Consider the following 27,294-nt stretch of genomic DNA (forward strand, 5'->3'; position numbering starts at 1 on the left):
AATTTTTTTAATTTTTCCCTTTTTTTATTGAATAAAATAATTTGTTTGTATATTATTGATACCCTTCCTGTAATATTGATATCCTTGTTAATATAATGGAGTATTAATAGAAATCTATATATTATTTGGAATAAACTTGTGTTTATTATATTATATTATATAATATTATAAATAAACTTTGTGAATAGTAGTAATAAAAACTAATTATTTTATTAATAATTAGAATAATAATTAATATAATAAATCAGATTTTGATTTTATTGTTTCATTTACCTATCGATTTGAGGGTGGAATATAGTAGATAATTTATATTGTATTTACAGATAAAAAAGGAAGTTATTCTAGAATTTATTTACGAATTATAATCCTCTATTTGAAATAATATTTTTTGGTATTCTGAAGTTTTTAAATACATTTTATATTAATATTTAAATAAATTTTGATAAGGTGATTGTTTTATTAATAGGTATATATTGAGTAAGCTTTATGAATTTGTTGATAATTATTAAAATTGTATTATATATATACTTATTTAGTTTTGATAAGAATAGATTTATAATAAAATTTATGGTTATTTTTTTTAAGGTTTATAGAAAATAGGGAGGGATTGTAACTTGCTATAGAATTTATATCTTTTAATAGTGGTTTATTGGTATATTGTGTATATTTTAATATATATTTTTATATTTTTTTTAATTAAAAACTAGAAGTATTTAGATCTTAAGATTTCTAAAGTCTTAGAGATATTCCAATATCCATTTATAGGATTATTATAATAAATTTCCAGGATTTCTATTTTCAAAATAGAATCTAATAATATATAGATATTCTTATTATATCTAAAAAGCTTGTTAATATCTATCTATTAAGATAAAACAATTTTAGTAAAACATAGTTTTTAATTTAAATATTTTTTATTCTTTATAAAATTATTATTTGTTTGAAATTATAATAAAGTGTTTTTTATTATTTCTAATACTAATTCAAATATTATTTTATTTTCTGTTAATAAACAAATTATTCAATATAATATTAACTATTTACAATTAATTTCAATTAATAAATTCAAATATTTATAAAATAGTAGGTTATATCCTTTCTTTTATAAAAAGTTTATAATATTATACAAAGATTTTATCTTTTTAATAAAGAAATTTTGAAATAAATTCATAATTATTAATCTATTTTTTAGTTTGTTTTGAAAAATTAATAATATATCATTTATATTATCCATATTAATAATATAATTAGGGCAATATAACAATCCATTTATAGAATTCAATCTCCCTATTCTATATATTATTTTGAAATTATATACAACTAAAATCTTTATTTATCTTATTTATTAATCATTCAGATTTTTTTTTATTATAAAGTATTAAAGATTATTGTAATTCAACTTAACTATAATAATATGTCAACTCTTTATTGTATAATAATGTTATTATATAAAAACAATATATATTATTAATAATTCTTGATTATAAATAAAATATTATTATTTTACTAAATTCAGTTTTCTCAAATAAAATGTAATGGGATATTACTATTGGATTAGTATATTTTTGATTTTTTTCAAAAAGAATTATAATAATATACAATTCAATATAAAGATTGAAATATCAATTTTAATTATTATATAAAATAAGAGATTGAAATATTAAAGAATAGATATTAATATAAAGATTTTTTTTAATACTTCAAATACCTTTTGTATTTTATTAATTTATTTAAATTTAATTATTATCTTTTTTTTTTTTATTCCTTTTATTAATACAATTATGCTGTGGGTTATTGCTAAATAGATTTTAATAAATTATTAATAAAAGTTTGTAAAGTTAAGGAATACTTGTATATCTTTCAGATTATTAGGTATTAGCTATTTCATAATAATTTGAATATATTCGGATTTTATTATAACTCCTTTTACTAAAACAATAAATCTTAGGAATTTGATTTTCTTGATATAGAAAATATGTTTCTTTAATTTTGTGAAGAGTTTATATTTAATAAAGTATATAAATATCTGTTGAATATTTGCTATATATATAGCTCTATTTTTAAAATAAATTAGAATATTATCTAAATATACTATATATATATTATCTATTAATCCTATTAATACTTGATTGATATATATCTAAAATATTATAGGGGTATTAATAAAACCGAAAGATATTACTTTATATTTATATTAATTATATTGTATTCGAAATACTATCTTCCATTCATTATTTACTCTTATATAAATATAATAGTATACATTTTTAAGGTTTAGTTTAATGAATATAATATCTTATTAAAATCAGTTTAAGAATTTATTAATAAATAATAAAAGGGTTTAATTTTTTTTTATAATCTAATTAAACTTTTAATAGTTGATATAATATTGATAGCCTTCTCTCTTTTTTAAAATGAATATAATAAAGACTCCTATCAAACTAATAGATCTTTTTATTTACCCTTTTCTTTAATATTTATTTAAATATTTTTGTAATATTATTAACTCTTTCTTTAATAAGGAATAAATTGGACCCCAAAAAGGGGTTAAACCAGATTTAAGGTTAATATAATGCTCTATTAGATAATATTCGGGTAAAAGATTATTTTTCTTTTTAGAAAAAGTTTTTTTATATTTTTGAAATTTTTTTAGTATTTTATATAAAATTAATATAAGTATTAGACAATTCTCTTTTATTTTTGATTATAAGACTAATTTGTTTGGAAAGATTACAAAAACTGATTTACCTTTTTTTATTTTGTAATAAAATTCCTTTATAGAAATAATCTTGAGATTATTTAAAATGGAATAATATCAGAATAATATCGATTTCTAGTTAATATTAGGGTTGATTATTTATAATTATAAAAGATTTAGGATAATATTTATTTATAATAAATCTAATACTACTAATATAAAATTATAAATATAAATTCTCTTTTTCCTTTTTTTATTTTTTATTTTAACAAAGAATTTATAATCCTTATATAATATAATTATAATACTATTTGCTAATATAAGGGGAATACTTTTTTTAATAGGGATCCAATCCCATTTGATACATTTACTTTACTATATAATATTAATTTATACTTCTGAATTAATGAGATATCGGAATACTATCAACTTACTATTATTATTAAAGATTATTATAATTATAAAAATTATTTATCCTTCTTTATATAAATTCAATATTAATAAAATATTCATTACAATTATAATTATTAAATCAAAATATTTTTTATACAAATAGTTTTAAATAAATTACTTTAATACTCAAATTCTTTATATTTTCTTTTATAATATCTATACATAACAATATTCCAATAATATATAACAAGATACCCCTTCTTTTAATATTTATAATATATAATATTCTAATAATATTTTATATATAATACATTAATAAAGTATTTTAATATTTTAAAGAATTCTTTTTAAAAAAATTAATTAGATTTTTGAATCTTTAATTTAATAATTAGGATTAGATTATTTTTTAAATAAAAATATTTAAAAATATTTCGATATCAAAAAAGTAATAATTGGTATTTACAGGATTAATATAAATCCTTTATATCTCTTCCTCGAAATAATTTTTTTATACTTTCTAATCTATAAATTTGTTTTATAAACTTATTATATAACTTAAATTGTTATAAAAATTCCAATATTTTTTTGATTATACTAGATAATAAATCTACTAAAAACCTTTCAATCTGAATACTTTCTATTTTCTATTTAATATCCTTTTCAAAACCTTTTAAATAAATTATAAATATATTCATAATATCTTTTTCTCTTTATCTTATATATACAAACTTCTGGATTGCTTATTACTATCTAATCCTTTTATTTATAATAATATTATGTATGTATTCTCTAAAGTTTTTCTAATTTATTTCTTTATAATTTGATTTGTTTATAAACTGATATTAAATTACTAGAAATTATTTTTCAAAATATTAAATAATATATTCTATTTTCTTTATATTGATAAGGAAATAATATCCATTATCACTTCGAAATATGATTTTTATTTGGAAAAAAAAATTCTTAATTTCTCTAATAGATTTTTCTTTATATTATTTCAATCTCTATAATTTTAATAGTTTTCTTTAATTAAAATTAACATTCTGATGAATTATATTTAATATAATTATAGATCAAATATACTCAATCAAAATGATTATATATAAAATACAGTTTATAACTATTCTATAAGCTTTCCTTATAATTACTATTTTATTTTTTATTTTTTGAAATTATTGATTTAATAACACATCCTTGTTATTACTAAAAGAATACAATTAAATCGAATAAATATTACTATTAATATTTTACAAAAATTAATTAACAATTTCATTAAATTGATTTTGAATTGTATTACAGGTATTCTGCTCTTTTCTAAAAATAGATATTCTTCTTATTGAAATTATAATAATATTAATATCTATTCGACTAGGAAATAATTAATAAATTATTCTATATAATAAAAATGAAAAGAATTATTAAAATAGATAATAGTAATGAATCAATTAAATATAATATAATATAAAGATTTTTTATTAATTCTTTTAAATTATAAAAATTCTATAATTTATAATTATACACAGATTGCTGTTAATCCGAAGTAGCCCCGCAGGGGCTACTCATGTGCCCTCGCCAGCCCTTACACGGATTGACCGTGACACGAATACATATATACTATCTACTACAATTCTCAAGTCCATTTAACGTACTATATATCCCGATCAACAAGTATTCAATGAAAACCAAAACAGGCAATCAGTATTTCCCAATATCCCATTTAGAGCAGCTAAAGCGTACCATATTCATCTAAACACCTCCAGATAAATATCCACTAGCGTCTTTTATGAATTTCGTTGCACCTCTACTCTATCCGATACATGATATTACTCGCTTAAATATGTACACTCCATCAATACATAGCACTCGCTAGCCGATCCACTCACAACCCAAACCCGAACCCAAGTAGACCTTCGAGTAGCGAGTACATGAATTTGTAGATATGCAACAAAACTTAATAACCCACATCAATGTGGTTGATTACCATCAGTGTATATTCGTTAAACTGTTCGAATGTTAGTAATTGAACGAAAGAGGAGCTCTTGTTGCGTTGTTATATATCTGATTGGATATCTAGGGCGTATAGTTGGTACACTATCTATCAATTGTTGTATATTTTCTAGCTTGGATATTACCCCGAATACCTAATGCTCTAGGGACTGGGACTGTTATGCTATGCTCTGCGAAAGGGTATACGTATCTATGTACGTAGCTATCAGGTATACAACGAAATTTCATCGGGTCCATCAAGTTTTCGCATACATATACGCGGATGTAATCTTCCCACCCAAACTGGGTTGGTGAATAAACTCACAGATTGAGTCTACAAGTAATATTGATGAAGAGAGAATATTGGTTCAAAAGAGGGATATCAAGAATGGAAGAAAGTAAATATCTATGATACTCTCATCTAGAATATTCCGCATTTCGAAAACTACCTAAGATGAGATTTGTTTAGACTTCCAAAACTGGACTTAAAGGGATAACCTGGAAAACCGTGTATACGTATCCGTATGATTCAAATTAACTGTATATATATATGATTACTGAGAGTCGAGCTAATCAGATCTTCCAGACGAGAAACTGAAATGAAGCAACCAACCCAACTGAGTTTTCGTGTGAAGATTTCTAGCATTTGATATCTCAGAAGGCAAATATGCTATAATTCTTTCATAGAGAAGTGATTCTTCATTACGGAAATACTATACTTCTTTCATAAGCAAAATAATCTCAGCTAATTATTACTAAATATTCATCCTGACAGCTATACAGCTTCAGATGGAATTCATTACATCTCACTCGAATATAATAAATAAGCTATGAATAGATATATCTTATATATCTTATATATCTTATATACCTCCTATTCCTCCTCTACTCCATACCTTATAAGTGAGTAAAATAAACACAGTATATTATTCACTCATACCCCTCATTCGAAAATCCTACTAGAGGAGAGGAGGGATTCTATAAAAGACTTCCCAATACCCAACATCCACTACATCATCAACTTACAGATGCGTCGAGTACAGGATACAGTATATGTACTCCTTAACAAAAAACAAAGTACGTATGTAGACATGGATACATATACAGTTTCTCAACTTAATTCCACAATTCAATTTCTCAAGTAGAGTATCCCATATCTTTTTCTCCAACTCTGCGGAATCATCTTAACTCTTCATCACAAAGATCATTGTAAACGACAATATAGATAGACCTTTAACAACAACATATAATAAGATAAAACACCAGTATATAACAACAGCTTAGATCTTAATCCTCAATTCCAGGGAGAGAAAAAAAAAAACCTTTACTATCCACTCTAATCACATCAAGAATCTGAGTACATCAACTCAGATACCCATCAGTACACACCAAACAAGCAAAACCCGACTGGTTTCCTGAACCTTGTTATAATACGTAGCCTTCGTATCTATACTCGCCATTACCAGAACCCTACACACTATATAAAGCCAAAAGAAAGAAAGAAAGAAAGAAAAGAAACTCCCTCACAACGCACCCCCTCCCCCCTTCCCCCCGAAAAAAAAAAAGATCCACACATCAACCACCACAAAACTCAAAGAGTAAATAAACCAAGCAAGCACATAAACAAATCGACTCCAGAACTGAAAAGTAGGTATACTCAAATTTCCCTACACTCGATGAGAACTCTTCACTTCACTTCACTTTCCTACTCCACTCAACTACCTACTTCAGTACCTAGGTACCTAACCCAAGAAAAATCAATGCACAACCCTATACTTCACTTCAGGATCCTCACAATCCTCACAATCCTCACAATCTACTCCCTCTGAACTACCAGAGATATTTGAAAATACATCATGAATACATCATGAATACATCATGAATACATCATGAATACATCATGAATACATCTTGATTGAATACAATACATACTGAGGTGAACCCGATATCCGATATAAACATGAGTAGCCCGCCCATTTTTCGCCCGTCTCCCTCCCGTCTCCCTCTCCCTTCTACCTCTTTTATAATTCAACAGATAAACAAATAACAACTGAATTAAAAACCCTCAACACCTCCCCTCACCCCTCCATATAGCAAAATTAATTTTCTTTACCCAATTCCCAACTATCTATCTACTACATCTATCTACTACATCTTGCGTACTACATCTTGCATACTACATCTTACGTCTTGCATACTACATACTCCATATTCCATAAACCACCTCCTTGTACTCTACCCATCTCACAACCACATCTCACAACCCCCTTCCAGCTCTCGAAACCCCTCCCTCCCTTCCACCATAACCCCTCCTATGAATTCATCTCCTCATCTCCTCTTCATCCACCCCTCCCCCGCTCAACTGCACGCACAAATTCGAAGAGGAACACAAATGGAAACACAAGCACAAACACACATACATATTCAGCATCTAGCATTCCCATTCCCATTCCCATCCCCAACACACCAGAAAAGAAAAGAAAAAGAAAAGAGCCCCCTAAAAAAAAAAAGTCAAGAGATTCAGAATTCAAAGTTTCAAAAGATTCAACATTTCCCATTTCCCATTCAACTATAAAACAACAACAACAACAACAACAACGAAAAACGCCTTCCCCAATGCGCCCTCACTTCTATATAGTGTTTAACCATGCAATCCCTCTTCGGAGTTACGCTTGACAATGCCTGCCTGCCTGCTTGTCTGCCGGTCCCCAAAAACACAACTGAACTCAATTCAATATTTCAATACAGCAACAAATTTAATCCTTCTTTCCCCCCTTAACACCTCTTCCCCTCACTGCCCCCTCTAAATCTTCTCTCCCAGAAGTTCCGCTTCTATTTAATGAACTATTCCTCAATTTACCCGGCGAAAGCTCAAAACCCCTACCGTCATCACTCCCAGTCCCATCTAACAATTCTATAAGATCACCAGGCCCATCCGTCGATGTACCACCTCCATTTGGTGTCCCGGGGTTTTTAACAGCTAATCTTCTAACCCATCCTTCAATCGCCGCTGCGGCGTTTTCCAGACCAATTCCAGAGCCCCCCAAATTACTAGGCGTAACCGATCCGCTCGCAGGACTATATGAACCCTCGGCAATACTTGCAAGTTCATCTCTGAACCCAAAAGGAATTTCAGATTCAAGAAATGAGGAAGAAGGTAAAGAATCGATAGTAATTCCGGGTATATGTTTTCTTGCCCATGTATTTAAAGGATCCTGTCCAGGCCCAGGAGTCGTGACACTTTTCCCCAATGTTCCTACGCCACCAGGTCCCCGAAGCCATCCTAGTCGATCCGCGGCTTCGCCTACACTTTCTCGACGAGACCGATTAGCTGAACCAATTGGAGGGAAATAGCTTCCGCCAGTAGATTGAGAAGGTCGAGGTCCTAGATTACTCGGCCTTCGAGAAGTTGTGCTTGCAGGGCTACTAACATGTTCGCCTGAAGACCCGCGCGGAAGATCATAAGAACCACGAGGGGTAGATGCGATAGAATTAGTAGCCTGACTCTTTCTTCGCCGTGGTGGAAAATACCCCAGGGTTCTTCTAGGCATACGTGCAATCTCGACCGGTTTAGAATTTGGAGATGAATCAAGGAGAACCCATCGTACATGTTCCCATGGATTCTCCTCCGGTCTTTCTGTCGGTGTCTCTGATCTGGGTGGCCATACTTCCGGGGCATCTTCTAAACTCGGCGTTGGAGCAAGTAAATCGACCCCTTGGCTTAAAACCTGAGATGGGTCACAAGGACGCCCTTTGATTGCACAAGCATCTACTGGTAGCACAACCACTTGTCGAGTTTGTATAGAGTCATTTGGCCAAAATCTATTGGCTTTTCGAAATACCATAGGTTGACAATTGTATCGTAATATAACTCCCGCAAGCGTATCCTCTTTTTGCACATGGTGAATATAGACCAGCGCATCACCCTCGTCATCCTGTGTTCTAGTTGTAGCCTCATCCATGGACGTTCTCCGTTTGTAATTTCCATTCGTATCAATCGCCCCATTTAGATCCGTGTGATTTTCGAGAAGTCTCGTCATTCTTTGTGTCCGTAAAGCTGCATCTCTTTCCGATTGACTCCCCGAGCCAATAACAGCTTCATTCCTCTTCTTTTGTTCTGCGGGTCCCCATGCACCTTGAGGTAGTTCAAACAACTTCTTCACGGAACTATCTTTCCTTCTAGCTTTGGGTCTATCCAAACTGACTGTCTTCCTGGCACTACCTTCACCCTCATCTGTTACTAAATCCCCCAAATCACCTAGCACCGAGCTCGCAAGTCCTTGTAATGTACTCCAAGAATTCGACCACCCACTACCCCATGCTCCAGCATTCCCTGGTCCAATTTTCTGATCTCCTCTCCCTACCGCAGATGTTCCTAAAGCACTTTCGGAAGATTGAGCGCCATTATCGCCCGCCCTCCTTGAAGGATGTCTTGAAGGGATTGGGCTTACTCCTCTGGCACTTCCACCAGGACTGCTCCCCCTACTGCTTGTTGTGCTCACCAATTCTTGTTCCGTACTAATTAGTCTTCTATTTCTCGGTCGTATCGTAGAGGAGGTTGCTGCACTGGAATCGCTGAATCGTGTTTCGTGGTCACTATATAATCGCGATTGCTTCGAGGTTATCGCGGCTGTTCGTGACGATTGTGACATGGTTGTTTCGCGGGCCGTCCGCACTGGACACTTGCGTTCATGAGAGCATTCGTCGTTTTTGATTATATTTATTTGCGATCATTCGATCACTCAATTAGTAGGCCTCGAATTGTAGTGGAAATTACTCGTGTCAGTTATGAAGTACACTTGGCTTCCTTGGGGATAATAGTCGCGGGGAACGGACGTTCCAGATTATACTACTAAGTTTGGGCTACCGTGTTCGTCATCCGTAGTAGCATTTATAGTGTATTACCTAGGTATGTATCGAAACGCAGGGCACGTGGGGAATCCGCATTTAAGACACAATACCCACCCACCACAAAGAGTTTCCCGAGATTGGGTTGTAATTTCTTGTATTTTGATTGTTTGCTAGTAATGTTTGATTTTTGTGTGTTACAAGAAGTATCAAAATAATGTGTTTCTGAGACATTTACTTCGATAAGTTTCATTTCCTATCCATTAGGTGGGTCCAAAAGGCTTATAATACAGCGGCATGAGCTACACCTACACGCTCCATGACTATTTTTTGAGTACTCGAGGAAATAGCTCATCGAGAACCACGTCAAGCAAGTCTTTGCTCACAAGAAGCAACCGGCCGGTTTCCTTTTCCTTTTCCTTTTCCAGATCCTTTCCAGAACAATCAAGCGAGTGGGACATCGCCATTCATACCAGTCAAGTCCCCATTAATTCCGAAAAATTGAAACCTACATATCACCATGTCAGTACGCTAACCCAGACTTGCACGGTTTAGTATAGTAGACTTACCAATCTTCAACATTCAAAGTCGTAGGAACAGCTTGTGCAGAACTATTACTCCAGGTATCACTAGGACTTTGGCCTTGAGGCTCATGCATTGGCTGCTCAAAGCCTTGCTGCCACATACCTTGGCCCATGTTATAATTAGGAGTAACTCCAGTTGGAAGCATTCCACCACCTTGAATTGGACTACCACTCATTCCAGGTTGGCCTCGTTGCATGCGTTGAGGCAATTGATTTGATTGATTTTGATTTGGGATTGGGGGCTGAGGTGCACCTAAATGAGGCATGAGATTTGGATCAAGGTTGGGATGACTTGGTGGGGAGAATTGAATGTTATTCAAACTAGGACCACCTTCAGGGAACAACTGATCTGGTTGAAAGTTCTCCCAGAGAGATTGTGATATGTTTGGGGAGTTTCTGGTAACAAGATAGAGATCCGGCGGCGTAGCCGGGACCGAGTATGAGGGATTGAAAGGTGTGGGCGGACGTGTGTGAGGACGAGAATTAGAACCTCCCATAAACGTATCTCGATTCTGACGCTGATTTGGGGATGTAATAGGTGGTGGTGCAGGCATCGATGATGAATTATAACCTTGACTTGGTGTTTGCGGTCTGGACCTCTCGTACGATTCTTGTGGCGCGGGTCCACTGCCCACAGCGAAATCTAGTGACATATCGTCATATTTTCTCTTTTGTGACTCATTCTTAGCTTGATTAAGGCCCTCGCTGATGCTCTGTACCATACGTTTATGTCGTTTTCCAGCAGCTTTCTGAAGACGTTCCTCAAGAACCTTATTTCCCAGGATGGACTCAAACAGTGTGTAGACCATCTTAGCCACGAGCCAAACTCTTGATACGTCCTTCAAACCATTCATACAAACTCGCATTCGCTCTTGGGTAGCTGCAACGATGGATGGCACAGAGGATCGCATCTGATAAACATGCATAATCAATGCAGAGAATAAACTGTACACGATAAATGCTGGACAGTATCGTAGCTCATCATGTGCCGATAAGTTCTCGATGATAGACGTAATCATTCCTGCAGCTTGAAATGCGATAGTTCGAGATGGATACACATTTTCCTCATAATTACCTCTCTGTGTAGTAGCGGGTGGCATATGCGCTCTATGTAACAAGCAGAGTGTTGTATAGTAATTGGAATGTAGCAAGGCTGCCCAAAATTGATGTCGAGGCATCTCCCAATATACCTCCTTAGGACAATGAGACAGCCAATCTGCCAATGCCATATCACTGTGGGTGAGGTCAATCGCATTTTGCCGTCGAGCCTTTGAAGCTACGCTATACTGCTGTGAGAGAACCAATCCCATAATTTCGCAAAGCTTAACATATTGAAGGAAAAATTGGACATGCACAGGATCTTGGATGAATTCGGCGGGGTGATCGGTCTCATCTTCGACAAAATCATCCTCACTAACCATCTCCACATCGGAGTCATCGGTATTTATATGCACAGGGCGGCCAAGAGCAACGGCAACCGATCGGTCACGGGTAAACAGCGTCCACCAGATTCGCTTCCAGAGCCTCTTGTCGGCTTTGCTAAGCGCAGAACCTTCAACACTCCTATGCATACCTGAACCTTGTGCTACAATCGTCGCAACCCTGCTCCAATAAAATACGTTCTTCGTTACATCTTCTGGTCCCTCCCAATACCATCCCATCAAGACCAAAGCTTGTACAATTGTAACCCTATCATCTTCATAGTTCGCGTCGTAAAGTGCTTTTGCACGCTTGTAAAATGTCAAGGCAGCGGGAGTCGTCGATCCATTAGCATCCATTAATTGGGGATTTGTACAGACCCTGGATCCAGCCAGGAGGATAGCCTGTAGTAATAAAAGCGAAGGAGGATTTTTCGCATCGCGATATTGCCTCATGAATCTGTTCCGATTGATTACAGGCACAATTGGGGCAACCCATTTGAAATATGCATCTACCAGTTCATCACAAAGGGACCTAGGAGGGAGTAAAAATGCTCCCCGTTGATGTAGGATATCAATTTCCACATTATCCAATTCTGTCAGCCTCGCCCTCGATCCTCTAATATTCTCTGGTAAAGGATAATGTACAACGTCTGCGTTGCCATGTCGGTCGTGTACGAGTAGTGTCAAATTCGACGATTCTCCTAGATATGCTACTCTTCCTGCCTCCTTTATGGGCGCTCTGGTAAATTTAGGCTTCATGAATTGAGCGTAGGTCGTTGCGTCACTGTCCCGCTGACGAGCCTGAGCTTCAGTGAGAGAAGTCGCAGGTGTTCCATCTTGCGTGTTATAGCCGATCGAGGTCCTGGGAGTTTGGGTACTTGGGGAGTCATTGTTCTGAGGTGATCGTTCGTCAATGGTTTCTCCTCGGTCGCTACCCTCGTCAGCTGCAAGCCCTTCAGAGATCCGAGGTAATTGATACCTATCAGAATCTTTGTTTTTGCTACTTGTCTTCTTGCGTTTCGGCGTTGGGATCTTGCATTCTATGGAGAAGGCGACGCAATTTGTGCAAGGCACCCCCAGACTCGCAGCATCACATCGTACCTATCGACCCATTAACATACACTCGAAGCTGCACGACCATGCGACGGCGCAATAAATTTGCGTAACATTACCTTTCGAGCGTGGCAAGTCTAGGAATTGATGTTAGCAAATGTTTGTTCATATTCGATTCCTCCACAATCACAATCACAATCTGGTCCTCGGACCGAGGCATCAAATTGGATGGATAAGAAATGGAACGATATTTACATACTTGGCAAGCTCGTGAAGCTCGTTGTCTTCATCCCCAAATTGTCAGCGCATTCGTGGGATCGGAGAATACATTCCATCATACCTTCTAAATGAAGCATGTCCCGGAAGCTGCGAGCTAGGTGCAGCATTTGAACCAGCAGGAGCTTGACTACTCATTTGAGGCGCCGGAGCAGAATATTGGTTCGAGGCACCTGAACCATCTGCGGACATTTCGTTTGAGGCCATAGTAGCCGGTAATTCCTAATACTCTTTGGTCATGCGAATTAATAATTGTGTATGAATTTCCCTAATGGTATTGTCGGCGGATCGGATTGAATTGAATAGCTGGGGGAGAAGGGTGGGTGTGGTGTGGGTGGGAAGTAAGTAGGATGGATGATGGTGAAATTGGATTGAATTGAATTGAATTGAACTGAACTGAATTGATAAATGAATTGATAAATCTGGGCTTCTCGGTACGGAGGCTATTTTTACAGATTTTCGGGACTTGAGTAGAGAGAGGGTCAAGAGGGTCAAGAGGGTCAAGAGAGGATACAGTGATACTGCAAAAGTGTCAAAGTGCCTACAAGAAGAAGGTCATGGTTGGTCATGTGGGGTGAAATTGCCCAGTGGAATCGATTTTAAGGTACGAACCATGATCTGCGAAAAAAAAGGATGGATCTCCCTTTCCCATCCGTTGTCCGTCTTCCGTTTGCGCGGTGAAATGAAACGAAATGAAATTCATTCAATGGGATTCGTTCGATTCGATTGCGTGTGACAACAATGAATTCTCAAATCAGTTGTACATCTTATTGTTAATGTATTGGAATTAAATACATTGAATTCGTATGTGGTCTTGGTTAATGTCAGCGCGATATATTCTTCTGATATATAAACATAACACGATCATATTGTTATATGTTGTACATGTTATACATACATACACATACACGTCCATCCAAAGCATAATTAGCCAGCCACCACTCTCTCCTCAAGGCTGGTTGCATACAATACTGATAATGATTAGCCTCCCCGTAGACCTACCAGGTATTTCAAATAAGGTTCCTCGGACTCGATGTGAAAAAAGAAAGAAAACACGCGACACTTCTTTGCTCCACTCATTCTACGCACATCATCGTTGATAGTACCATAGATAGTACCGTAGATAGTAGATAGTACCGGTAGATAGAGTAAAAACGCTCGACCTCGAAGCCCTATGGAATATTCGATACATGATGATGAAATGGTAAATTACTTATTATGACTACCTAGGTACTTACTAGGTATATCAGCCGCACAAAGAAACTCCCTTTTCTCGTCTAGGGTTTCATTATATTATAATACACCTCATCTCATCTCAATTTCAATAAGCAACACTTTTACTTCTATCCTTCTGCTGCTAATATTACCAAGTACTATGATATCTATTATATACTACAAAATATCCAATATCAATATCGATCTGAATCTGAATCATCCAATGTGATCTTTTATGCAATTCCAATACCAATCCCAATCCCAATCCCAACACCGCTTCAAGTATCCATCCATCCAACTAACATCAACACCCAACACCCATCCTCCCCACAAACCCCAGAACATTACCCACCACCCCTCCCCTCTAGCTAATTAGTTTCGCTTCCCCTATTAAACCAATAACAACTCCCATACTTCATTCATCCATCCTTCGCACTTCACACTTCGCACTTCCCACTTCCCACTCCATCCAACCCACCACGCACTAAACTCCAAACCCGCCCCATCCATCCATCACTTCCCTACCTACCCCTAACCACCCCTAACCACCCACTACTAGCCACCTTCCCAGTCCCCACGAATACTTCCCGGAACACATCCTCCATCCATCCCCTCACCCCGCAATTCCTCATGTGGCATATGCACCCCAGATAGTACCCGTGCTATTGTTCCACCCCAGTATTCACCAATACAATACGATATGTGTAAGCTTGAGCTTATTAGTCTCCGGTGAAATGTAGGATCATCAGCTAGAGAAGAGCCTCGGTACGTCCTTGGATAACCTGCTCCATGTGATATTGGGTTTTAATTCACCATTGTTCGTCCACGACACTTTCATCTACATCCTCTCGTGATTCTCATCCAAATACATCATGATGCTCTTATAATCATTACAATATAGACATGCATTTTCCCTCTTTATTCATATCTTTACCCACATTCAAGTACTTTTGTCTTTTCCATTTCCAATTCCATTCCCATTCACGCCAGTCTTACCCATCCCATTTTCACTCCCCTCCTTCTCCCCTTTCACATCCCTAATCATTCCCCCAAGCTCCCGCTCCTTCTCAATCTGACCCGAATGATCCTCTACCTCCACCCCCGCAATAAACAGCTCACTAAACCCCTCCAAACTAGCCACGAAAAGACAAAGCAAGCTTGCAATAATAAAATGACTAATCGTCGACCCAATCTCCAGCCATGACCCTTCATCCTTAACCACCCAGAAGAAATGCAAGGTCAAGAAATCGCTGATAGCTATTACCACCATAAACAAGGCTGAGGGCGCGACGCCTAGTCTCTTGTTCAGAATACCCAAGTTCGCTGAGATTAATGCAAATGGAATCATAAGCTTCACAATCAACAAAGCTCCTTGGGAGAAAGGATCAAAGACTGGGATTAGACGATTCACACTTTCCAGACTGAAAGACGAGACAGATGCCATATTTCCTGTGCTGAAGAATGCCGACTGTAAAAGTATGAGGAAAAATAGAGATATCCGTGCGTCAGTCAACGTGAGAGAGCGGAATGGAGAAGAGGATAATGAAGTAGGGACTTCTGCAACTTGAACACCATTTGCCTTGACTTTTGTTGTTTTACTTGAAGTGTATTTGTGGATGCCGTGTTCCAATAGAACCCAGGTGATGAGAGTGGCTGAAAATGCCATGTAGAATAATCCTTCATAAGAGATGGTAAGAATTACGAAGAGTGGTGCAAAAGTGAGAAATACAATCATCAGTCGGTGTAGATAATGGTTGTTCGGCTGTAGACGGTGCAAAAAGGGCATTACAAGAGACGCCACTTTATTCATGTTAGCTTTTCTCATATCACCAGGTGTTCGTCAACTTACCAATCAAGCACCAACCAACTATTTGGTTTCCTCGAGGAAGCCCCATTCTTGCCTGTAGGGACATTGCAGTAGATCTCGTAACAAGCATTGATAGGACAATCAACCCGATCTATTTGAGAGGTCAGAATTCGCGATTTATGGCGATGGATGGAGTTTCTCACCTGTGCTCCAATAAGTGTGCGGGATAGAAGATTATCGGCTGGCGCAATAGAATCTCCCGTCATCTTGGATTTCGCGAGTAGCTTCTTTTCAAAAGCAAGATACAAAACACCTACGCCCACCATCAAAGCACCACCATACAAACTATGTACAAGATTAGCTAGAAACTTAATTACTTTAGGAATTCATAACCTACATAAGATCTATATCTTCAACTTTCATTGCAGGAAGTAATGTGAAGGTGCTCATTCCCAGACAGGACACAGCCCATGTTAGTGTCAATGCTTTGTTTTCTTTTAAGAATCCTAAGCCGTAAAATGCTGGCCAGAAGGTTGCCCCAACGAACAGGGCAGAGAAAATCTCTCTGTGGGTGTAACCCCATGCCTATAGATGTTATTGAATGGTCAATTGTAGAATGTATATCTTGGCTTACGAGCGATTCTATAACGCCTAGGAAAATGACAGTTTTGATGAATGTTCCAATATAGGCAATGGGTGACTTGACATGACCAAATAGTGCTTTTCCGCCCTCGGCTAGAGCATTTCGGCGAGCATATACTTCTTCCCAGAATGCCACTGGGAAAACAGCATAGGCGTAATATGTTGCAGGCGATTCAGAAACAATAAAGGAAGCGAAAAGTGCAACAAGAATTGAAGAGAAGAAAAGACTGCCCGCTAAAGTTCTAGAAGTCTCAGCTTTACCATGAAGAACATGAAGATCAATGACGGTAGTGAGAGCAAATGTGATCCACCCTAAATAACCCATCGTAATGAGAGCTCTCAAAAAGAGCCAATCGTATGTCTGAAGATATCTCAGACCAGCCAAACCAAGTCTCACAAGTTCTGCAGTCTCGCGAATTGCTTCTTCATGTTGTCCTCGATCGATCAGATTTCTGATATCAGCTAATCGATGCTCGGCCGTATGGTTCTGGTCTCCGAGACCCTCAAATGGTCGATATCTCAACTCGGTGGCTTTCTTGTGCTCCTCTTTGATTCGGTACATGTCAAGAATACCCCTAGCATTAGCTAGGAAAGCTTCGGATTTTTCGGGAATATCCGCTGCTAGATACGATAGGGGCAACTCTCCAACAGAATTCACTGGGAAGTTAACACCAGCCAAATATGCCATGAGAGCTGCAACATCTGCTTGTGAAACATCATGTCGATGAATGTGGTCCATACCCCAATCTGAGGATAGCTCGTCATGCCCTGGTGCAATTCCATGGGCCTGCACGATAGGTTTCGCGACTCCAGATCCCCATGCAACCAGGGGAGTGCGTGTATTGTCTGGGTGCCCATCGCCATGACTTCCATAATCACTCATTCCATGATCGGCTGTAAAGACAAAAGCGGTCTTATCATCTTTATAGAAATCTTCGATGACCTTTGTTACTTCCTTAATACCTTCATCCACAACTTTGATGTTATATAGATATTCTTTCGAGTATGGGCGGAAACCATGACCTGTAGTATCCAAGCCAAGGAGATGTAGAAAAAACACATTCTTATCTTTTCTTAATGCGGCGTTCAAAGTGGCATTCGTAGCAGCTTCTGCAAAAAGAGCCTTGACTCTATCGAATACCCAGATATCCAAGTGTATAGCAGCCTTTGAAAAGTCCTCCTCCTCAGCAGAATATGTATACGCATCGACACGACCTGGCACAGCGCCCAATTGGAACATTGGCAAGATATCTGGACTTCCCCATGACCAAGTATGTCTACTTCTATTGAAAACGCTGTCGAAGTTCACCGGGTTGAGTTTCCATCCAGTAGCAACTGCCGAAACATCTTCGTACATGCCCGCAATAAGCGCAACATGTCCTGGGCGGGATTCCGTAGGAACTCGAGTATGAGAGACACCGAAAGTACCATGTCCAAGAACCCGCGAGCGAAGGAATGGCGCAAGAGGCCGCGGAACAAGATCTTCTTCTATTTTTGGGTATGGTTCTGGAAATGATTGGAAAGCTTTATCGGCTCGTAGACCATCACCTGCAGATTCAAAGTATCAGTCAATTGCATCCATACACAATTTCTAAAGAAGAAAACGGAATAACACACCTACAAAAAGCACCAAACGCTTCGCTGGGGCTTCCACTCCATCTGGTCTCTCTACCCCAAATTCGCGCATCCCAGATACGATGGGACTCACAAAATAAATATCAAAGATTGAATAAATATACACCAGATGGAAAGCCATCGCAATGGCCAAGAAGCCAAAACGATTGACTCTAGCCATATTGCTGGTATGCTCGTCTGCTCTGTAAATAAATCGTATTATACGCGTTCGCGTTCAATCGAACAAACGGCTCCGACTTTATAAGGAACAGATTGTCAAAACACCTTGATGGATTTAAGCCAAAACCATCTGCAGAATAATAAAGGAATGGCCCGCCCTCAAAATGGACGAAATATATGTACTGTGAATAATAAATTGGATGAGAAGCTCTTCCCCTTAAAAATTGTCGACGGAAAGATTTCAGGGACTTCAAGGTAGCCCGATAAATTGTCCGATAGGACACGACATCATCGACAACTAATGAGGGACGTTCGAGACTATCTATTTTTAGATTTCTTTAACAATTCAAACAACATTACAAAAGTTCCAATCCAACTCTCATCTAAATGAAGATATTTCATACAGTATTTAAAAAGGTATCAATTTGCATGAATGGTGCTGCTTGTGGTCAGCGAGTGGTGGGCCGATGTATTCAAAGGTTTACCGGGAGTGAGTTCAATGTTTTTACAACGCTCTCTTCGATAGATCGAATAATAGCAAGGCGAACATTAGGAGCACATCAGAACCACATCAGAAGCGATATATTCACCATACTGAGAGTTCCAGCATTCAAATAGTTACAAAAGTATTCACACAAGTATTTGCACCCAAAAACATGTAAGAAGTTTCCCTTCCGGAGTCTATATTCAATTATTCCCTCCGTACCTCGCACCTGCATTCACACTTCACTCTCATCCTGTCTTCCACAACTCTCATCCCCAATTCCATTTCCAAACCAAAGGGTATAAGCAACAGCACAGCACGATGTTAACACATCATTCCACCTTCTCGTTTCTACCCGTAAAGCAAAGGCCAGAATAATCTTCGGCATTCCAATCTCCCTTTTGCAACCTCACTCCCATCAACCAAATATACACCTCATCCCATTCCCCTTCCCTCCCCACCCAATATCACCCCTCCGATCGTCACTTTCCCCCCTCTTACTGTCCAGTCCCCTTCTCGCCGTCAGAAGAAGATACAATATAAAACATTAAAAAGTAGCCAAGTTTTTTTGATTACTGCCCGGCCACTGCAGTATCATGCCCATCCTCCCTCTCGCCCCCTTTAATATACCTCCTCAGCCTACATCTCTCCCCTTTGGATAACATAACACCAGCGCATCGCAAAAATGTAGGTATGTACGTGCGTAATTACAGTTTGCAGCTGGAAAAGAAGAGAACGCCAACTTCCCTATGTACATCGCTTATGAGTATAGTTATTTGCGAATGAATTTTGTATATGAACATCATTCGCTATAAACGAAAGAATTGAAGTCTAGAAAAAGTGGGAAATTCGGGAAAACAGACGTGTGATAACGTTCAAAGTTCTATACTTTGTTGAGAACGCCGAAAAGTCTAGTGCGTCAAAGAAACAAAAATAGGTTGATAGGTTGCGGGACCCCATGATTTCAACCGATTATAAAAGTAATAGGAGTCTGATAAATGTGGTGGGCGTTGAATCGTGAATCGTTGAATTTAATGGTGCTGTAGATAATCTCGTAGACAGTATTGTCGTTCAAGGTGTCTTGCCTCGCTTACGAGTATTCTCATTGCTTTCGGGATCGAACATGGTTGTTACACCCGCAAGTGTCCAGTTTGAGGTTGAAGAATGAATAGCGACGAGCCATGCAGCTACCAAGTTGACTAGATAGTGAAGCATGTAGGCATAAGTCACTCCATATACTGCAGCATAGATCGCGATGCCGAAGAGTAGAACGCTGGTAACGTGGCGAACACGCGACGTAACACGAGGGACCATCTTTCCACTCGTTAATGTTTCCACCAAAAGAATGAAGGGCATGATGGAGAGGACGTTATGATGAGAAGAGAAGGGCGTTAACCAATGCACAGCCAAGTTATGAATCCACACAACGAGTATTGGGAGGTTGATTGGTAGGATCCATAGCATAAGGACAAGTATTGAGTGGACGTAATTGTAGAAGTTATAGTTCGTGTTAGAACGTGCTTCCCTGGCAAATCGTAGGGCTCTTGTACAAGTGGCTATTTGTACCAGGCATGCCACCAGATATGCGAACTGGTATGGAATGACTGTAGACACCAAGAATAACAATACGCCAGTCGTAAATACTCGTCGGCGGGGAGAAGATGGTGCGAATGCTGGAGATGATGCCCTCTTTCTATCTTCGTTTCGCAACCACGCCGGCTTAACACTCATCCAACCATAGAGTACGCTCAAAATGTGAGTAATAGCCAATGTGGCATAATTGATCATTACGCATACACCAATGCAAACCAGCCCAATTAGAGGAACCATAAACCAGAAGAACGGATCCTGTGAGCCCACAAGTAAATCATTTTTAGTATAGTCAATGACAGTTTCCGATGCGTTCCTTCCCCATCCCAAAAAGCCTGTGGGAGCTCCTTGGGGTGGTGCCGTACTTGCCTGGGAGAATGACACCGATAGGCATGTAAGAGCTAGCAACACCAAAGGTAAAGACTGTCGTAAACACAAGTCCAGACTTTCGCTGAAAGAAATGAAAATTCCCGTCTCGTCATACATTCGAAATTGCTTTCTCAAAACAAGGGCAACAACCAGTAAGGGGAATGCAGCAAAAACCGTTCGATAGCGCATATACAACTTCCCTAAACTGCCTGGGATATCGACACTCAGGGAGATCTTAATGCTCGAGTTGCACGTTGGATCAGTCCAGAACTGAAGACTCAACCCATCTTGAATGGCTTTGTATTTAAGTGCAGGTGGCATGAACGGAGAAACTCCATGGATATTGATGCTTGCTTGCTTCACATTTACAAAGTATTTGGATTCGTAAGGCTCCGAAATGTATTGCCGTAAAAGCGGGGTGAACAGTTCCGATTCCTCCCCGCATACTTGATTGCCCATTTCCAAGTTATAGGCCAACAAACTGGAGTGCACGGCAGGTATTTTAACCTCCGCAACCATGGGTCTGTTTGGTGGAAGCCTCATTTTCATACCGAAAGCCAAGAGACGTCGAAGACTCAGAGATCTGATTCTATGTGACTGAACATTGTCACTAAACTCGGCAATCACCCATCCAGGAGTTGACTCAACTGCTTTATCGACGATAGCAACAAATTGGTGGTCAATGATATCCTCCAAATCGTATTGCAAATAAGAAAATGGTTTTATTTCTTCCTCCTCGTCCAGATAGAAAGGCTTCTTTGATGTTCTGGTGGATGCTGGTAAAGGAATAACGTCACTTGCAGCATTTTTACAAGCTAATCTCGTAGATCCAGAGCTATCCCCAGAAAGATCCATATTCATAGAAAATAGTGTCGCTGATTGACCTGGATGCAGAGGGAAAACACTGCAGAAAAGAACCTCCAACTTCCCATTTTCCCCAGGTCGATCAAGCTTTTGATCGGTGAGAAGTGTGAATCGTTTTCCACCTGGTGTCCCCTGGGGAGGAATCGGGAGCAAATGTGCTTTTGGTTTTCGCGACTCCCCAAATTTTCGTAGGGTTAATCTTTCTCCTTGGGGGATTATTGCGTGCGAATCGTCTTCCAAAGTAAGCAAAGTCGTGGGTTCCTTATGGGAAAGGGTCTTTTCTGCGAGACTTTCCATTCCTGTCAAGTACCATTTCTTGAAGATTCTCATTCTATCTGCTCGAGGTTTCGTTTGTGCAGGCCGGTTTACATCAACAACCTCGTATAGAGATCTGACGACAACTTTTCTAAACTGATCGCACCATAGAATAGCTTGATGATCCATACCAGTCCATACGTTTGGCACAGATGAAGTGAAAACGGTAAATCCATGTGTATCTGGCACCAGCGATTCCAGACTTGCATAATCCGATGGAACCACAGTATCGAGTCCACCCCCCGCTATAGATAGCAAAGTAACGTGCCATAGAGGATTGTTGTTTGCCCATTTCTGTGAGTAGGCTTGACGCCAGTAGTCGTTGATCTGCTTGTAAGTTTTGACAATCTCCGCATCAAAGGAAACAGGGGGTCGAGCGTGTGGAGCTGACATTGTGATAATTGTATTAATGGAATTCGACTGATAGTTCGGCATGATTAACATTGTACGAGCTACAATCCCACCCATCGAGTGTCCCAATATGATAACGGAAGTTGGATCTGGAAGCTCCGGGTCTCGTTGCGATCTTCGAGGATCATGGTACAAAGATAATATGTACGCAATCGCTTCATTCAAATATTCTGCCTGGTCCAACATTGTCTGCCCATGGAAGGCTGTTATATCCTCGTTAAAATCGACAGTAAAAAAGTCCAGGTTCCGTGCTCCGGCATTGATCGCTGCAGAATCGTGCTGTAAAACATCGTGAAAGTATGTTGCTGCCTCTGCCGCAATTGGTCGAACTTGCTTATAACTTCCAGCATTTCCAGGTATGAACAAAACGGGAACCCCTCTAACCTAGACAGATTTCGTAAGTTTAGCACTCTGATTTTCACGCAATCCCATCATACCTTGGTATCCTCATCCACCATTCCTTCCCTGTATAGATAAACCGAATATTTGCTTGCGAAACGGGTGTGCTCGGTATCGAAATCCGATAGCTTCGCAAAAGAAGGCCTCATATATGACATTCGACATCCTTTGTTATCCAATTGCCGCGTGGTAAATGAATGTATAATAGACGCCAAAGTAAGTAAGGCTATAACTGTTGTAGCGAAGGTCAATGGAGTAAAAGACCAAGGACTTCGTAACCTCGACCGTCGTGAAGTTTGTCTAGAGTCGGCCATCTTATCTACCTCGATAGCCCCTTTCGAGGAAACACTAATTACAGCCGTTTCGTTAGGTTGAGCCTTATCTATTTGTCCATTGCGCGATTCAGTTGGTTTCCAATTTGTATTGCTGGGGCGTCGACTCCTGGCAGCCAAAGGTCTTTTGTCGCAACTTTTCCGACGATCTAATTCGGATTGAGTATGTTGAGGAGTGGTTTGTCGTGAAGTTGATTGGAAATTCTGGGAATCCCTATTCGATATCGATACTTCGCTTCTAGAGCGACCTGTAAACCCCGGTCCTTCAATTATGTCGGCATTCGCTGTTGAATCGTCGCCTTCTTCCTCTGCGGCCGACCCAGATGATCTCCTCAGCATCTAAGCAGACTTGCGACACGAATCTCCAAATTTTGAATAGGAGACTGACGTGGGAAAATCGCTTTCGGTGGGAATGTTGTGAGGAGATTGTGAAAATAATTGGCGGATAGGCTTGGAGAGGCTGGAGACAAGAGAATTGGCGATTTCTTGAATGACAGAAAAACAACCACAGGCGAAAGAGCTAAGGAAGGCCTTGGAGGAATTGACTGATTAGGGATAGGCGAATTGATATGTTTATTAGATTACCTCAGATTACCTACCTAGTACCGCAGGCAGTATCGAATCTATCAGTCTATCAGATACATTTTTTTATGTACGAAGTACAGAGTATTCTCAGCCAGTTATTAAGTCTATTAATATTAATAGAGTAAGGCTTATTCCATTTTTTTTCTTTAGCTTCTTTTACAATATCCCATTTCACTCATTTTAACCCTGCTTCCCACAGTAGGGATGAGCTCATGAGTGGATGGCTTCTAGGTATACCTTGATGCTTTTCTTTACCGTTTTTTGTTCACATTGGTCGAAAGGACTCTTGAGTAGCTCGAGAGGGGGGAGATATGATATATCGTCGATTGAATTGACTGTCGCGGGAACCTACTATAATAGTGTGCAGAACGTCCACCGGTCTACCAGAAGGATCTATCTATCTACTTGTCTACTAGCCTAAGAATCTAGAATCTTTATATACCTCCCTAGTAGGTATCTACATATACGTCCTACTTAGCGAGTAACATAAACATCCCCAACTTCCATAACAAATTGAAGGAAGTTGGTTGTTGTTTCAATCATTGCTCATGTCAAATTTCACTCAAATATCCAGACTTCAGCATATTCGCTGTCATGGCGAAAAATAGTTATGTTTCAAGCCAAAGTGATCGCTCAGATGCCAGGGAAAAAAGACCGGCCGAACGTTTAAACAAACCACTTTTTAGCACACATGCAGTAACACAGTAAGTTGTCGTGAGGATCTTGTACACCATGATTGGTGAAAAGGGGTCGATCTACATACTTCATTCTTCTTGTCATCGTCGCATGATGATGTTCTAAAGCTTCTTGGCACGTTTAGTTCTTGGTTTTTACATTGATATTCTTTTCACAAGACGATCCTAATATTCAATTCATTTTTCGTTCCTGATGTTTGAGATTGAGGGAGAGAAACTGTTGTGCGGATGGGAAGATACGAGATAGGGTAATATTCGTACGTCCTATTGCAGTATCGCGACATGACAATATCTGTTGGTCGAACATTCATTGGCGTGGTTGAGAAGTAAATAAACATGCTGCATATGGTGGTAGTACATGCACCATCATGCAGTAGCTTTTTTATCAGTACCTCATACCTCAAACCTTGGACCTTTCCGACCTGGTAGTGGCGCTTCAACGGGAGGAGTCTTTCATCTAAACCTGTAGGCTATGGGAGCTGCAAACCGACCTTGGAAAATCTTGTACTTCATGCGGGACCAATTCAATGTCCACCGTCTGTGTCAGCTTGATATCAAATCAGATTCCGAACGCATCCTCAACAGCATTTCAAACATTGAAACATGGTTCACTTCTGTACGGTATTGTCCATGCTCCAGGATGTTCCGTGGATCTCACGAACTTACTGCTCGGATTGGAGCCGTGGATAGAAAAAATGTCCTCACTCCTATGGCAGGGGCGATGTGCTCTAAATTCTAAACCAACAGTTGGAACTTTGGAGCCACCCAGTATAAATAGATAGATACCTACTTACTACGTACCCCGTAGCACCAATCTTTAGCGCTATCATTCCTCGATTCCTCGATTCTCAATTCCTCAATTCCTCAATTCCTCCATCCCGTAGGAGATCCATCATGGCGTGCTCAACCCTTTACACTTCTACAACCCCCACGCGGCTCATCCTGAAGCGCACTTCATTCAGAGTACCAGTCCAACCTGGGATTGCGGCGTCAAGACTCAAATGGGGTTAAAAGGGAAACAAAGCTTTACACCTAGAGACTCGATAGAATATTCAAGTGGCTGGGAAACGACCATCTCATCCCCAAGAAATACCGCCAGAATCCATTTATCTGGGGCTCCATTGAAAATTATCGCTGGCTGGGGATGGTGTTTAATATCGGATAATTTTGTGTTGGGGAAGGGAAGGGAAGAGGTCGGACGGAGACTGCGGAGGAGAATTGAGTATCCGTCCAAACGAGACGTGGATATAAAATTGCTTCATTTCTGATTGTAACCTAGGTAAGCTCGTAGACATTACGATCTGGCCAATGAAGATCAGGTGAGATGAGTTGATCCGTAAAGGAGAGATTTATCATCAAGAAAGCAGACGGGATGTAAAATTCGAGTGGTAACATCTCCAGTTCAACTCGAGTAATATACCAACACACACACCACGTTCTCTTCAAAAGCAGCTCTCCTGTAGATCCACATGAAGCTCAAAATAATTATAATTCGTATCCACTTTCCTTACAAATATGGAATTAAACCCCTCAGTCCAAATGCCGCCTTTATGCGCAGTGTGTAAGCATCATCAAGATTCAATACCTAGTACTTATTACTGGTGATGGTAACGCTTTGAGTAGGCCTGCTAACAAACAGTCGACATCATTGCAGCATTGGATACAATTCAACCTCAACAAAGCGCAACTCGTTTGTCCTGTTTGTCCTGTGCTACAATGCATCTGGAATAAAATCAGTACTAGACAGGTAGCATAGTACCTTAATCTAATTCCGTCCAACCAATAACAAACGATTCGCCCGTGAACAACGCCTCACGCCTCACATAGATTCCATTTGTCTCTAACTCTTGGTTTGCCGTGCTTGCACACCTTTCGAGTACATACGGAGTCTACATATTGATACTGCACCATTGACATCCCGTTGAACCAGGAAATGGTTCGTTATCTACGTTGCCAAGTAGATAGAGAGCTCGGTCGGGGATTAGTTCTGGATATGGCTTGCACGCCTTGAACGAAAACACTAGGTAGGCCAAGAAATATATGCGTAGTACGAACGCAAAACCTGCTCTTACGCCATTGCGAATCTATCGTGCTGCAGCTAGCTTCACAGTCATCACATCGCATCACACATCGCATCATATGGAGAGATATCGACAACCTCCGCAAAGATGGAGAAATTTCTTTCCAACATCAAGTGCAACTGTTGGATGCCAAATTTCGCTATGTTGGCATGTTGAGCCATACTGCCACGCTGCATTTCACAATGTATGATACCTACCCCCCCTCTGCATGGGAGAAAAAAGAGGCCAAAATTAATCACCCTAATAAATTCTATAATAAATCAATAGATAATAAAAATACAAAAATTAATGATATCTAATAAATCCTTGAATAATCTTCAATTTATAAAAGTATTTAAACATTGAATTCTCTGAATTAGAATGGAACAATAGGATTATTCAAGGGCTTTGCTAGTGGTCAATTCCGGCCTGTTTTTCCTCCTACAAAGAGCCCTCTACACATCGAAAAGCAC

The 27,294-nt window shown here is 38.7% G+C and overlaps 4 protein-coding genes across 4 annotated transcripts; all 4 read right to left on the reverse strand.

The window, feature by feature from the left end:
* Positions 1-7,833: 7,833 nt before the first annotated feature.
* Positions 7,834-9,729, reverse strand: EAE98_007787 (uncharacterized protein; the record flags this gene model as incomplete). The annotated part of the gene is made up of 1 exon (XM_038955410.1): positions 7,834-9,729. The coding sequence occupies one exon, from the start codon at positions 9,727-9,729 to the stop codon at positions 7,834-7,836; it is 1,896 nt and encodes a 631-aa protein (XP_038808139.1).
* Positions 9,730-10,077: 348 nt separating this feature from the next.
* Positions 10,078-14,001, reverse strand: EAE98_007788 (uncharacterized protein). Its single transcript, XM_038955411.1, has 5 exons — positions 13,324-14,001; positions 13,243-13,267; positions 13,103-13,120; positions 10,495-13,031; positions 10,078-10,433 (listed from the first exon to the last, which is right to left on the reverse strand). The coding sequence occupies exons 1-5, from the start codon at positions 13,464-13,466 to the stop codon at positions 10,370-10,372; spliced, it is 2,787 nt and encodes a 928-aa protein (XP_038808140.1). The 5' UTR covers positions 13,467-14,001; the 3' UTR covers positions 10,078-10,369.
* Positions 14,002-15,414: 1,413 nt separating this feature from the next.
* EAE98_007789 (uncharacterized protein) lies at positions 15,415-18,718 on the reverse strand (the record flags this gene model as incomplete). Its single annotated transcript, XM_038955412.1, has 6 exons — positions 15,415-16,274; positions 16,324-16,432; positions 16,485-16,626; positions 16,679-16,866; positions 16,916-18,471; positions 18,541-18,718. The coding sequence occupies 6 exons, from the start codon at positions 18,716-18,718 to the stop codon at positions 15,415-15,417; spliced, it is 3,033 nt and encodes a 1,010-aa protein (XP_038808141.1).
* A 1,554-nt stretch (positions 18,719-20,272) lies between these two features.
* EAE98_007790 (uncharacterized protein) lies at positions 20,273-23,820 on the reverse strand (the record flags this gene model as incomplete). The annotated part of the gene is made up of 2 exons (XM_038955413.1): positions 20,273-23,134; positions 23,188-23,820. The coding sequence occupies 2 exons, from the start codon at positions 23,818-23,820 to the stop codon at positions 20,273-20,275; spliced, it is 3,495 nt and encodes a 1,164-aa protein (XP_038808142.1).
* Between the last annotated feature and the right edge of the window lie 3,474 nt (positions 23,821-27,294).

The sequence above is a fragment of the Botrytis deweyae genome (genome assembly GCF_014898535.1).
Source record: "Botrytis deweyae strain B1 chromosome Unknown BDEW_019, whole genome shotgun sequence".
NCBI classification, from domain to species: Eukaryota; Fungi; Ascomycota; class Leotiomycetes; order Helotiales; family Sclerotiniaceae; genus Botrytis; species Botrytis deweyae.